The 15037-nt window shown below is 51.0% G+C and overlaps 1 protein-coding gene across 9 annotated transcripts in view; it reads left to right on the top strand.

Moving 5' to 3' along the window:
• The window catches only part of SNX29 (sorting nexin 29), a 590085-nt gene that overhangs the window by 63903 nt on the left and 511145 nt on the right, over nt 1-15037 (top strand). For all 9 annotated transcript variants that reach the window (XM_070568519.1, XM_070568518.1, XM_070568526.1 and 6 more), the window contains 3 exons: nt 887-1262; nt 6713-6831; nt 13308-13383. In XM_070568519.1, the coding sequence (XP_070424620.1) occupies nt 887-1262; nt 6713-6831; nt 13308-13383 (571 nt within the window). The remainder of the gene's footprint in view (nt 1-886; nt 1263-6712; nt 6832-13307; nt 13384-15037) is intronic.

The following is a 15037-nucleotide window of genomic DNA, read 5'->3' as shown; positions in this document are numbered from 1 at the left end:
TGACTTGTGCTTGTTAGCCTTTGCTGTGTAACAAACAGCTCCAAAATGTAGCGGCTTAAAATAACCATGGTTTATTATTTTTTTATGGTTATATGGGTTGGCAGGATGATTCTTCTGCTAGTTTCATGGGCTCATTCATGGGGCTATATTCAGCTGGTGGCAGAGCTGGAAGATCCAAGATGGCCGCACTCATCATCTGGAGTTGGTGCTGCCTCTTGGCTGGGGCATCTCACTCTTCTTCCACTGGGCCTCACATGCTCCAATAAGCTAGACTGGCTTCCTTCCATGGTAGAGTCAGGGCAGTGTTTCATGAGGGCACAAGACCTCTTGATGCCTAGGCTCCAGAACGCACATGCCTAGTTATTTCTGCCACATTCTGTTGGTAAAAGCAGAGCACTCAGCCAGCCCAGGTTCAAGGGGGTGGAGAAATAGACACACCCTCCATGGGAGGAGCAGCAGACTCCCATTGTAAGGAGCGTTGTGCAGTGATGAGAGGAAGCGTGGCCGTGAAACAATTGACCGCATCCCCAAACTGGCTTTCTTGGTCTCATCTACCAGCTATTGAGAGTATTTCCAAAGTGAAACAGTGAAAAACCATTTCAGCGATGCTCTCATCCTTTGACTCAAAGTGCTTAGAAGGAACCATTTTAATGTGTGCTCTGTGGCATCTTTGTTTAAATTGGAAGTACAGGCCCGCATCCATTTTGCTCAGTCTCCTGTAGACAGGTTTTTTTCCCCAGGACTTAAATTCACATTCTTTTTCGATCTTAAATTTATTTTTCAGTAGAATAGTAGAGGATTTTCCCCCACAATTTAGAGGCAAGATGGCTCGATCATACCTTTATGTTGCCTACTTTTTCTTATACCATATCTTTTCTTTTGCCAGATGCCAAATGTAAAAAGGAGCGGAAGAAGAAAAAGAAGGTGACTAACATCATCTCCTTTGATGATGAGGAAGACGAGCAGATCCCTGGTGATGTTTTTAAAAAGATACCTGGGGCTGGGGAGAGCTCGGAGGAGAACTCCGATCGCTCCTCAGTCAATATCATGTCGGCTTTTGAAAGCCCCTTTGGACCAAATTCCAATGGAAGTCAGAGCAGCAACTCATGGAAAATTGACTCTGTGTCTTTGAATGGGGAGTTTGGGTACCAGAAGCTTGATGTGAAAAGCATTGATGATGAAGACGTGGATGAAAACGAGGACGACGTGTACAGGAACACGTCAGGAAGGAAATGCATGGGCCGCTCAGAGTCGCCTGAGAAGTAAGTTCCACTTTGGCTCTGCATGAAGGGTGGTACATTAACTCCTCTTTCTGCAGTATTGGGTGAAATAACAGTGCAAGTTTTATGTGTGTTTAGGACATCATTCATTTTTCGGATCTTGATTTAGGAGGAAGGAGTGTTAGCTTGCTATTCTCCTGCGAAGTAAGGGGAAGGGAGTATATTTGAAGGTACTTAGTCAAAGTTGCTGTCAAGATGTGTGCCTTGAAATTTTTGCTTTATATACACGTCTTTCATTTTTATTGCTTGGATTTCCTCACATCTCTAACTTGCCACTAGCGCAGGAAGCTCAGGAAAAAGGCAGGGTTATTCTAGAGAATGGTGGCAGGCTGGGAATTTCTGTTATCTCCAGGGGTGTGGACAGCAGTGTTTGCCTGCACTTGCGGCCTTCACCCTGGAGTCGCAGTAGGTTTATACCTATGGAAGGGGCTTGGTGCCCGTGAAGGCGTAAGGCAGAAAAGCATAGTGAGGAGCTTGGAGCTTGGATCTTGGAGTCAAGACAACCCGGGCTCTTGTTTACTAGCTGTGTGGCTCAGGTTGGATCAGTTAGATGAGTTACTTCACCTCCCAGAGGCTCGGGCCTCATCTGAGACCTGGGGGAAAAACGGCACCTGCTTTGTCGCGTTCTTGTCCGGTTAGTGGGAGACTGCATGTGGGACCTTTGGCACGGGGCTGGCGCATCAGGAGACACAGCACAGGTGAGCTCCCGCTGCTGTGCTGCTCTTGGAATAGTCCCTGTGCTTGGTCGTACTCTTCATGCCCAATAAACGAGGTCCCTCTTCGCCTGGGCTTCACCGTGCGCAGTGCCGTCCTAATCACGGCTGACGTCAGAACCAGCCTGCGAGAGTATGAAACGGAGATGTGGAGACGCCGCGGTGTGATTGAGGGGCGCAGTGTGTCACTAGCCCTAAGCCTTTCATTTTCATGTTGATTTAATATGAGGTTTTGTCTTTCTCATGAGACCATGTGTGTTTTTGTTTTTGATTTTTCCTCTCGTCCTCATTCGCATGGACATCTGTATTAGTAGTATTACCTTATTGATCCGCTGTGATACGCCAGCTCTGTATCTACCTTGTCCCAACACTTAGAGCTGTTGGGAGGTCAGTGGGCGTCACCCCCACTTGATGGGTGAAAGCACAGGATTCCATACAGAGTTGAGATTTGTCAAAGCGGTGGGCAGAGCTGGGATTAAGGTTAGTGACGCTGCGCTCCAAAGCTTACACTGTCAAATATTTTCTGTTTCTACGTAACTAAGAATATCAGTTGGTTGATCTTCAGTCAAATCGATATGTCAGGATTTGCTAAAGGTGGCCCCATTGTTGAGTATTTAGGTTGTTGGCATTTTTATTTTATTTTTTTTCTTTTTGTTATCAGCCATTCTTAAGGGAACATTTTCCCGAAAAGGCTTTTTCTCCTCCTGAAGTGTTAGGGTGACTTCTCTGCAGCGTTGTTCTTGCTTACAGAGAATGAATGTTTTTGTGCCTGGGCTCCAGGTCTTGCGACCTGCTGTATTAGTCAGGCTTCTCCAGAGAAACAGAACCAATAGGGTGTGTGTGTGTGTGTGTGTGTGTGTGTGTGTGTATATGTGTGTCTATCTATGTATGTATGTATCTGTGTATGTATCTATCAAGAGAGATTCATTTTAAGGAATTGGCTCATCTGTTGTGGAAGCTTGACAAGTCCAAAATCTGCAGAGTGGGCCAGCAGGCTGGAGACCCCAGGAAGAATTGCAGTTCGAGTCCGAAGGCAGTCTGCTGGAAGAATTTCTTCTTCTTTGGGGCAACCTCAGTCTTTTACTATTCAGACCTTCAACTGATTGGATGAGGCCCACCCAAATTATGGAAGGTGATCTCTCTTACTTAGTCTACTGATTTGAACGTTAATCTCATAAAAAAAATACCTTCACAGAAACATCTAGAATAATGTTTGATCAACTAGCTACTGTGGCCTAGCCAAGTTGGCACATAAAATTAACCATCACATCTGCCTTTAGTTCTTAATCTGGGCATTTTAGGAAGTACCATCTGCATTCTAGGTCTCTAGGTGAGCACATCTCTGAGTTGATTCACTCCATGGGTTTTTTGGCCTCAAACACGGTCATTTCTCCTCCTAGCAGACTGGTACCATTGAGGGGAGTCTGGAGGGGGAGGCCAATTTGAGCCAAGGTAGCCGCCAGCATTGTGATGTGTAAACACAAAACAGTGCAGGGTGACCTTTACAGGGGCCCGGGCCCTTTGAGGCCATCATGCCTCCTGCAGATTATGGACAGCCTCTCCCTGGCCGAAAGTGGGGCTCTTGATCGAACATTCCACAGAGCGTCTTGGGGAAAGAGCAGAGGAGTGATGAGATGGCCTACTGAGTAATACTTTCATTTTGATTCTAACCTAATGTTTGCGTGAAAGGTCTGGGAGCCTGGAGGGGCCAGAACTTTAGCAGTTTCTTAGTACAGCCAGGTGTGCGAGGGGAATGTGGCAGGCCAGGAGCAGCGCACTGTGGATTGCCATCGCCTCTGGCAAAGCCAGTGCTCCGATTGTCTTTAAGATGCTCTGTTGGCCAAAAGTTGGCTTGATGCCTCTGTTTGCTGGCAATTAAACCACTTCTTTGATGGCTGAGGACAAATCTTGTGCCTCCCGCCTCAATATTCATAAGTGTTGGCTTTGCTCCTTTTTTTTTTTTTTAAGGGGATAATATCTTTATTATAGAAAGGAGTTTTTCTGTCGCTTCATATGTGTCCTATGACACCAGTGGGGAAGTGGGATGAAAACACGACTCAAAGAGAATTACAAGCATATGGAGAAATGTCGCACCTTACTGGTGATTAAGCTAAGGCAGAGTGAGACCAGACGCCATACTTTGCCCGTCACATTTGCCAAGACTTAAATGGAGAGCTGGGGAAAGGCAGCCCTGGGTTCGCGCCCTGCGGGGAGGGCTTGGTGTCTTCCAGGCTCGTGGTAGAAAGGGATGCTGTGGCCAGGCTGGTGCCCAGGGACCTCCTCAGAGAGCTGGGAGTGTTTCCCACCCGCTGGAGCAATCCCACTGCTGGGATTCTACCCTGAGCACAGTCTCAGGAAAAGTTGCTGCGTCTAGGCACCAAAGTCCTTCTTCAAAGAAGGGGAACACTGGCGCTGACCTCAATGTGCACCTGCCGCGGAATGGTTGACAGTGCACTGTCTCGTAGTTTAAACCTTAACATCTCAACGGTTAGGACCTGAGACATCTTAAACAACTTTTAAGAGCATCTGAGCAGAGTGAAGATGAACTTATGACTTCATGTTCCGTGAGAAGAGCAAAATATAAAATCCTACATTCTGCCTCATTACGACCTCATAAAGGAAAGTAGGTGCAGAAGGAAAGAAAAAAGACGCTAAAGAAATAGCGTCTAACTCAGCTGTGTTTTGGGTAATGTGGCTTTGGGTGTATTGTTTTTTCCTTTCTCCTTTTGGCATTTTCCAGCTTTTAAAAGAAGTGTCTGACTTTCCTGCTGAAGAGCAACCCCCGTTACTCTGTTTTTAGGCCGTCTGTGGCACTATATTCCCAGTCGGTCTCTGCCTCCGGAATCACTTCAGGGCAACTCATTTTTGAGGGCGTGGCCCACTGGCCACTTTTACTTGGGTTCCAAACCTCAGCTGAGGGCCTGGCTTCACCTTGCACTCTGCATATGTTGCTGAGAAGTGGCAAGATTTCTGCTTGTCAACAGCAGAAACCCCCCTCCAGGAGCCAGCGTGATGGCCGGGGAAAGGACTAGAGGTTTTGGCGCCTTCTCCTGGGGGGCACCCCCGACCACCTCTGGGTCTCCAGGAGTCCCCTTCTCACCAGCTGCTGGGTCAGAGCCCCAGGAGGGCTGCTCTTGACAGATTGTAGAGGCACTGCCAAGTTCACCTCAGAGCTCGGCCCCAGTTTGGTTCTGCGGCTGGCCACACAGGTGGGAGCACTTCCTCTTCTGTGCCCCAGTCTGCTGTCCCAGAGTGTCAGTGTGTGTGGGACCTGCAGGATTAGACTCCATTAGGACCATTTCCCGCTGTGTTCCGTGCCCAGTGCCGGTGTCCGACTGAACGCTGGAGAGGGCTGAGAGGACTCCCTCTGCACGACAGGCCTCTAGACCGGGAGGCGGCCAGCTGGCCTGCAGGCCCGGTCCGCCCCCACGCCCCGAGTGGGCCTTACGTTCCTACAGCGTTGTTTAAAAAGGGAAACCAACAAAGAAGGATACTTACGGCCACAAAGCCTAAAATATTTACTCTGGTCCTTTACAGAAAAAGTTTGTTGATCACTACCCTAAACGAAAGAAAAGCTATAGACATCCTGTCACCTGGTGGGCAGCAGCCAGAGACCCATCGTAGTTGGGTTTGGAAGACCTGGGCTCTGATCCTGCAAGCCATGGTTCTGTCCAAGAGGATGAGCTTGCACACGTCACATATTCTGGTTGAGTTTTTCCCTCTCTCTCCCCTCTTCCCTCTTTCTCCCCGTGCCCCGTCCCCTTCTCTCCCTCTCCGCCTGCCTCTTCTATTAAGTAGGTGTGATTATGATCAGCTTTGGTCTGCTTTACAACTAAGTTACAAGGTGATTTTTATAAACTTTAAGGTACTACACAAACACATCCTGGTATTTATTAGTGTTTCCTAATTGCGCAGAGGCAAACGCTGCGGTGGGCAAATCCTTTCTCCGTCGGGTTTAACTGAACCCGCCTGGCGTTACAAAGATCGTCCAGGTTGGTTTTGTACTTTGTGGAGAAGGTGACAATGTAACAGATCATATGAACCTGGTTAATATTTGAGCTGACCCCCTTTCTTGGAAGGGACCCAGACATGATTGGTCTGATTTTGTCCTTTTCCTCACGAGGGTTTAAGAACCAGCAAGGCAAAGGGACACCGGCCCAAAGTCACGTGGCTGCCATCATTTCAGAACCTGGAACACTTGCTTCCTCCTGCGGCAGCACTTTGCACATGCTCGTCCCTCCCTCCTTCCTCTGGTCCCTCCCCTCCCCGCCGCTGACCCCTGTGCTTCCTTTTGCTCTCACCTCCAACCTCTCTTCTCCAAGGAAGCCTTCCATGATCTTCCTGACCAGCTCCATGAATCTAAGCTGCCGTTACACCTTCTTGCAGGATTATTTGATTCGTGTCTGTGTCCCCCACCAGACTGTAAGCTCCACGAGGGCAGGATAAACACTATTGGCTGGCTCTTTTGCAGCACAAGTATATGTGACACAGTGCCTGGCATATAGTAGGTGCTCAGTAAACACTGGTTGAAGGTGTGAACGCTTGAATGCTGCATCCGGACCACATGCTCTGACTCCCAGCCCAGCCCCCTTCTATTTTCAGCCCATCATGGCCTGGTTAGTTCCCAAGAGGAAATGTGGGAGGCCCAGCGGATGCTTGTGGTGGTCTGAGCCCATGGGGCTCTTCGCCCTGTCTCACAGCTGTGTTCTCTCACCTTAGGCCCGTGGATGGGAGCACCTGCCTTTCCAAGATGCACAGCTGGGCTCCACTGCAGGTGCTGCATGGTGACACCGACGTCCTCTTTCCGGTCAGTGGAGTTGGCTCCTACAGCCCCGCAGGTGAGTGATGCCTCTTTTCCTCCAGCACGAGCTTTGGCTCAGAGAACCTGCAGGCATATCTGGGTCATCTGCGCAGGTGGGAGTGGGAGCCAGGAGGCATGGGGCTCAGGCCAGGAGGGGCTTGTTGAGATTGGAAGTGGCAGAGGGTTTGGCTCCTCTTCTTGCTGAACCTGGGTGTTTGGGTGCTCTGCCCTGAGTGGGGGTCGGGCTGAACCAGCTGGCAAGTCACCAGGAGCCCAAGCCTGCTTTTTTCTTGCCAGTGACTTGTTGAACTTGATCATGTACAAGCTGATACAAATAGTATCAAAAATGGTGGTGACCATTATTTTTGCCTCTTAGCAGAAGAGAGAAGTTCACAGAATTCATAGTGGTAGAGGCCCTGGCACCCTTTATAGCAAAGGGCTTGGAGGTCAGGGAGGAGCTTGCTTAAAACCTGCCTTTGGAGTGGGTAAGCGTTTCTGACCTGTTCCATGTGCTTGAGCACGCTCATGTGTGGTTCGTTGTTGTTTTCTTTAGCTAGAGCAGGCTACGGGGTGTGGGGGGTGTGGGAGGAGGTGTGGATCAGCCCTGCTCACCCAGAGGGGTGGCTGTGCAGTACAGCCAATACAGTGCCTGGCACAGTCAAGCGCTCGGTCGTCATCACTGCCCCAACAGCACTACCAAGACCTCGGGCCCCAGTGTGGGTATCCGTCTCATCTTTGTAAGGCCAGGTGTAGGAAGCTGTGATGGGGCCCACCCACTGCTCAGGAAGCTCTTGACATTCTGAACCGGATGATAGACTGTTGTTCTTGTCACTGTCTGGGGAACAGAAACTTAAACTAGCTGGAGCACAGGGCAAGGCGGGGACGTTGATTGGCAGCAGTCTAGAGTGGGGTCGGATACGAGCTGGGCAGATCACCTCTCTGAACCACAGTGTTCCCGGCGGAAATTGAGGCTAGTGAGAATGCATGGCTGAGGGACTTCTGTCTGCCAGGCTGATCTGCTCTTCTGGAAAGTGTGGATGATGGTGATAACGACAGCCAACACTTATCAGACCCTTGATGTGAGTCCGGGACTGTAAAGTGATCGACTGGGTTAACTCTTCCACTCGTGAGCACAGCCTGGGAAGAGGGTGTGGTTGCTATCACATCACCCTCCTCTCAGATTTGTGCTGATGAGTCCCTGAGTTAATCTCAGAAAAGGTGCCAGACACGTGCTGGGGCCCCGTGAAAGCTTACTGCTAATGTTGCAGTAGTGACAGGATAGGACATCTTGTGGGCGTCATGGGCCTGGGCGCTGGGCCTTGGAATGGATGGGTAGTATACCAAAGATAAAAATGACCCCCAGACCCCCCATCTGGAGATGGTCCTGCTGTCTTTCTCATTCTGCGCCCCCAGGCTTCCTTATGGGGCTCTGCCCCCCATCTCTTCTCTCTTCTAGTCTGCCTTTGCTCCCTCATCCTTCTCGCCCCCTCTCCTTTTGGCCTGTACTTGGCTGCGGTGCATCACCATTGCCTCGCTACGGGAGCCTCTCTCTGGGTCTCAGCTGAAATCTGCAGAGAGGGAGAGTCTGTGGGCCTAGCTCGCGTCTGTAGGCCAGGCTAGCTTCTTTCCAAGGGCACCATCCTGGGTCCAAGCAGCCAAGGGTGGGGTTTTGCAGACAGCAGGTGGTCCTAACTGTGTCTAGGACCACTGGAGAGTTTCCAGTGTCTGTTCATGGCTTCCAGGTCGCGATCCAGCTCTGCTTGTCTTGCCCTCCCCACCGAGGGACTTGTTTGTTGGGTCGTGCATCGTTGCTGCGCCAGTAGGTACAGTCTGTTTTGTTTCCAGCGGCTCCTGCATTTCTTCACTGGGCTCCTCTACCCATCAGACCTCGGGGGCTGATGGCTGGCTGCTCTGGGGCATTGCTGTTTACACTGGGGTTTAGTCACAGAAGCCAGCGTTCTTCCTACCTCTCTGGGCCTTCTGTAGACCAGAGTTTCCAGGGAAAGTAGCTGCCGGCCAGGCTCCAGGATTCCCGTGAGGAGACATCCCGCTGGCAGATTTCCCACGGTCCCACCTCTGGCTCTCAGCCTCACAGACCCAGAGGCTCCATCTGATCACTGTTGATGGGACCCCAAGCTCCAGCTTATCTGGATTATCCTCACCAGAGAGGCTGTGTATGAGCTGGCCTGCCAACTTTTTAATTTCCTACAGTAACAAGGCTATCAGGAGCCTTGGAAGATTGTGACAGCCTGAGGGGCAGACTCTTTGGGGGCGGAAGCATTGCATGGGAAGACACTGGAATCAGAGCCGGGGAACCCGCTACCTGAGTGGAAGGCCAAATTACGTCTGGTTCCTCCTGGCCTGCTGCCCCACTTCCATGGGAGCCACGTGGGCCAGGTGTTCCTGGGACTGGCCTGTCTGCCGGAGCGTTCCTTCCCTTGGCAGCCCTGGGCGCACGCTGCCAACATGTCATTTTCTTTCCTTCCATTTCTGACTGGCACCCCTTCTGATTGACAGTCCCCTACTTGAGCAATATTAGCATATTCTCTCGCATTCTGGCCTGCGGGCCATTTGGTGTCTTTAATGGTGACTTTGCACACAGAGCACTCCTCCCTTAGGAGACCTTTCCAGCATCTTTGAAAACGTTGGTGCATCTGCAGTCACTGCCCTTGCTGGTATTTAGAGAAAGGGAGAGGCAGGGAGGAGGATAAAAAAGGAGAGAGGCTCGTGGTGGGGAAGGATGGATGTTTTCCTAGCTAAGTCTCGGGAGGGAGAAAGCGGCGGAGAGGGGACCCCAAGCACAGAATTATCCTTCTGAACCTCGGAAGATGCAGCTCTGTGGTTTAGGGGGACCCTGCTTTGGGCTGCATTTCTGGTTTCTGGAGGGACTGAGAAGGGAGACACCAGCCCAGGGTCACATGAGTCCCTGACAGCAGATGGAGGATTAGATACAGTCATTCTTCCAGGCGTGTATATTACACACAACAGAGCAAAGCACGTTTACCAGCATCTCTTCGAAGCTGCAAGGGAGAGTGAGCCCCCAAAGTTTTTTTCCAACTGAGAATGCTAAACTGAGGTGAAAAACACCCCTCTCTATGCACTGCACGTGTGAAGCTGGCATTGCTCGTCTCCTCTTGGAGGGGCTGTGTTTACTGTTGGGGCTTAGCCAGCGCAGTCACTTTCTGAGGCCGTGCTGCAGTCCCTTTGAAACCTCAGCCCCTGCGTTTCCTATCAGGTGTCACGTTCTGTAACTTCTCCTCCTCCTGCCCTTGGGTCTTTGGAGTTGTTTGTTGTGGGTGAGGGGGGTTCTGTGGTAGCCCTGCTCTGATCTGGTGATGTTAGAGCTGGGCTCCCAGACGGGAACTTTACAGTGTGAAATGTCAAGATACTGTGGTGGCCACAGGTCCTGCGTTGTGCGTGGTTCCCACCCCACTTTGGAGGGTTGTAAGGCTTTAGGGCTTATGGTTTTCTTTACTGAGTCAGTGGCCTTCCTGCTCTGTGCCAGCATCCCCCAAACCCTTTTACCATACTCAGGATAAAATCCAGAATCCTCAGTGGCCATCCAGGCCCCAGCGCACCCAGCAGCTGCATCTCCTCCTGTCCCATTTGCTCAGTGCCCCCAGCCACACCAGCCTGCTGCTTCTTCCTTACACCGAGCCACACGCTCCTCCTGCCTTCCAATCCAGTGCACACCCTTCGGGTTGCAGCCTGAGTGTTGCTGTCTCATGGAAGACCAGACAGGCCAGGCCTCATGTTTCACGCTGTCGTAAACCTCATGTGTCTCCATTGCTTGGGCCTCAGTTTGTGATCTTGTATGTGTCTAATTGCTTGATGACGCCTGTCCCCTCTACTAGTCTTTGAGGTCCATAAGGACAGGACAATGTCCGTCTCGATTCCAGTGTGACTCTAACCTTGGCCAGAGCCAGGCCGATGGCTGGGGCTCAGGAAGCCTTTGCTGAGGGGGTGAGTGGATTGATGCAGCAGGGATGGACACCTGGCAGTTGGGAAAAATGAACTCCAGGGATGTGTAGAGGGAAGAGCAAGTATCTCAGGTGACTGAGTGAGACTGAAGTGGGCGAGGGCTCAGCTGTGCCATTGGGCAGACGCCGGTTCAAATCCTCGCATGCTGACCTGGTGATGTTGAACAAGTCACTTAAATCCTCAAGGTCCGTTTCTTCATCTGTAAAATTAAGATAATAGTGGTACTGTTATCGAGAGGGGCCTCGAGCCTGGGTGAGAGTCCGTGTCTCTGCATTTGCTCTGTGGCCCTGGTGCCTCAGGCCCACTACAGCTGTCAGCCTATCGTGGTCGTGCATTGTGACGGGAAACCCCCTCGGGCCGAGTAGCCGTCGTGTCTGGGATGCCAGTAGGTAAGGTTGGCCTTTCCTCCTGCTGTGGATTTCTGTGGTTTGTGTTGGAATCCCCGTCTCTGCTTCTGGCCGCAGTGTGTGAGTTGGATTAGAGAGGGTGAGACAGAGCTGAGGGGCTCTGCTGCGGAAGACCCTTTAGAAGGTATTGAGCCTTTGAACCAGGGGCAGCGGAAATGGCTGTGAGCAAAGGGGGAAGCTAACTAGATGGAACTGGAAGGTCTTGGACACGGCCCAGCGCTGCGGTGGGAGGGGGGGTGGGTGCCACACTCTTCTGAGGTTACAGCCCAGAGGGAAGTGGTGACGGAGGGCAGAGGTTTTGAAGGTAGGCCCCGTAGGGTATCCCAGTAGAGTTTTCTGACAGGCAGTTCGAAGTGTGACACTAGGATTCAAAATTGAGGTCCTAGCCGGAGGTGAGGGCTTGAGAGTTGTCATTGTCCCAGAGGTGAGAGCTGAGCCAAGACCTACCCGGATTTGCCAAGGGGGACAGAGGGCCATGAGCCCTGCCTCAGAGACACCTTCCCACAGGAGTCAGAAAAAGGAGGGCCCGAGAGTAGTGTTAGGAAGCTGGGAGAGGAGAGCTCTGAGGAGGGGGCATGCTCAGCCTTGTCATGGCTGCAAGAAGGCAAGGAGGGGGATGGCAGGAAGAGTTCCTTGGGGTCCTTAGAGAGTGATTCCAGTTGACTGGGAGGATGAGAGCTGTGACAGGCAGGCTCGGTTATAGAGTGACTTGATGCCCGCCACCACCCACCGAGTGTTCCCACTGAGTTGTACGTGTATTACAACGTAATTGTGTGGCAGGCATTATTAAAATATTGCGTGGTGGCACTAGTGTCATCCCTTTTCATAGATGAGGAAACTGAGACACAAAGGGCCTAGGTAAAAGTTGGGGAGCAAGGATTTGAACCCAGGCCGTTGGGCACCCTTTAACCCCAATGCTAGGGAGCGAGGAAGGGGAGGTAGAGAAAAGACACTTTGTTTCCCTTCAAACTTCTTCTTCTTTTTTTTTTTTAATATTTGATTTTTTTCCTTTTTCTCCCCGAAGTCCCCCGGTACATAGCTGTATATTCTTCGTTGTGGGTCCTTCTAGTTGTGGCATGTGGGACGCTGCCTCAGTGTGGCTTGATGAGCAGTGTCATGTCCGCACCCAGGATTCAAACCAATGAAACACTGGGCCGCCTGCAGCAGAGCGCGTGAACTTAACCACTTGGCAACGGGGCCAGCCTGTCCCTTCGAACTTCTTGAAAGAGGCAGGAGAGAGTGGACTAGCTTGGTGGGGGCAGCAAGGTAGAAGAAAAGGTGCAAAAACGTTTTTCCCTTAGGGTTCCCGTAGTTCAAGCCCTTAAGAGCTGGGGAATCTCGAGCAGGACGAAACCAGAATAAACAGAAGGAAGAACCTGCAGGAGGTGGCGAGGGCTAGCTTAGGGCAACGAGACATGCTCCTGCCGCCCCCGCATCCCGGCTCCCCGACGCAGGCCTGGTTGTGTAGTGGCATGGACAAGCCAGCATTTTCTCCAGGGAGCAGATGTTCTGGGTGATAACTGGCTTGAGTGTCACCATGTAGCCAAGGGGCACGGATTTGCAGTTTTCCGTGGGAGAGAGAATGACTTGAACAGCAGCTGATACATTTATGGAGATCTTGAGTGCTTGTTTCTGGAGATGCTCTGTGGCCTTCTTCCATACGCCTTCCCCACGTGCCACTTAACACGGGGCAAGCAGCTTTTTAGAGAGGGGCCGTCACTTGGTCTTGGCTGGCGGTGCCGTCAGCGCTTGGACCGTGCTGCCCTCTAGTGTCGGTCTCAGGCCGCTACAGGCGGGAGCCGTTTTGTCCAGCAGAAGGCTGATTTATTCTCCCCTGATTCTGACTTGGCTCTGAAGATAGACTTCATGGGTAGTTCCAGGTGGCTCAAGGTCAGAAAGGCTAAGTGAGAGCATAAGGCCTTCTACTAGGGACTGACGCCAGATCTGAGATTATGGCCGGAAAAATGAAATGGGGAGCCGGTTAAAATCCAGTGTACACAGGAGGGAGAATTTCTGAGTCAACTGCTTAGCAGATGAGCCCACGTCTGCCTTGTGTCTTTGTCTCGTGGAGAAAATGCAATGAAAACAGAAGCCTGACTTTCTCCTGCGATTGCTCTGTGCGCAGATGCCCCCCTTGGAAGCCTGGAGAACGGGACCGGGCCAGAGGACCACCTTCTCCCGGAGCCTGGGCCACGATACAGGTTAGTGTTCAGAGACCAGGTTGCCTCTGGGACCGGATTGTCCTAGTCACGACTCTGCATTTTATTCTTTTTTAAGTTTAGGAGGGCACCTGCTAGGATTAAAATGCAAGGCCTTACCTCACATTTCAGTTCAGAGTTAGCCTAACGTTCCAGAATGTGAAGTTGCTGAGGGTCTCAGAGAATGAGAGACTGTCAAGAAACTATTTATCACACTTCAACTGCTTACCACCTTTACTTTTTTTGCTTTTGGGGCCATGTCTGGGTCCCTCCTCTATCATTATTTGCTTCATGTTAATATTTGATAATAGTATTCAATGGCTTTGATATTCTGTAATACCTAAGCCGCTTAGCCACCATACATTTGTGAAGTCTTAGTCTGGCCTGTAGTACTAAGTGATTTTTCCAAATAAAGGTGTCTCAGAGTCCTTGGGTGTTTGGTGGCAGAGCTAAGATGGACACTCCAGTCTCACTGCTGCACGAGCCTTGTCACTCTTAGCTTTTTCCTCCGTCCTCTTCCTGGTTTCAGCTTGGTGTCCCAGGGCTGTCTCGAGTGTGCATTTTCAGCTTGAGCTCTAGGGTGGGAGCCGCTGACTGCCCTGAACACTTCTTGGCAAGGGCAGAGTTACGGTCTCGCCCTGAATAGACGGGGTTGGGCTCTTTGAAGATGACACCAGCTGCAGGATGCTTGTGCCAGTTAGTGCACGGTCAGGAAGGACTGGTGTCAGCAGACCCATCCAGGACTCGGAGTCCTTTTTGCTGTTTATTTTAGAGAATTTGGAAAATGCAGCGGTAAATGAAAAAATGTCACTCTGAGTCCCCAAGTGCATTTCGCTGTTGACGTTTTGGTTCTTTTCCTCCTAGTCTCGTGTGTGTGCGTGTGCATGTGCACACGTGCCTGCATGTGTGTGTGTGTGTTGTAACCATGTTATGGCCCTGCTGTTTTCATGAAAGATGCTAAGTGTTATTTTTCCATGTTGCAAATACACCATCGACCCTCATTATTGGGGGTAGATATGTTCTATAAAGTCGCCGTGAAGACTGAGCCAGTGACCAGGGGACATACAGGGTCTGGGGCCCGTGAGCCTCTGCTCACGTTTTTGTCAGCCAGTGAACACAGAACTTGGTTTGATGTCTGTCCTTGTTTACAGACACCTTACTTCACACCTGTGGTTGATTCCTTAACCGCGAACCCACAGCTGACAGCACTGTAACTCGCGCTTGGACTCAGGTCACCTCACACACGATTTCTCCATCAGGCGCATCACAGCTTTCTCATGCTTAGAGAGACCAGACAGCACTTCAGCTCTATGCTTGGGGCCTTTTTAGACAGCAAAATCACCAACACAAAGCACCAGGATGTGAGCAATGTGGCGCCCAGTAGCCCGCAAAAGGACACGGGTGCAGTACGATAGTTGGCAGAAGAGGCACCGCTCACCTTGTTTGATGTCAGCCGTGCTTGTGCATTCAGTGACTCAGTTTTTGCCACGCTGCACGTGTTTACTAGTGACCATGAGAGTGCACGAGCACTGATTTTGGAGTTACAAATAGACCTAGGTGAGTTGGTGAATTTGTAAATATGGAATCGGCAAATAATGAGGATCGACTGTCTTTTCCAAGGGCTGCCTTCCGTTCCCTCTGGTAGGTGACCCTGAGT

Source organism: Equus przewalskii, chromosome 12, assembly GCF_037783145.1.
Source record: "Equus przewalskii isolate Varuska chromosome 12, EquPr2, whole genome shotgun sequence".
In the NCBI taxonomy this organism is placed as follows: Eukaryota; Metazoa; Chordata; class Mammalia; order Perissodactyla; family Equidae; genus Equus; species Equus przewalskii.
This window is presented reverse-complemented; position numbering and strand designations above follow the sequence as displayed.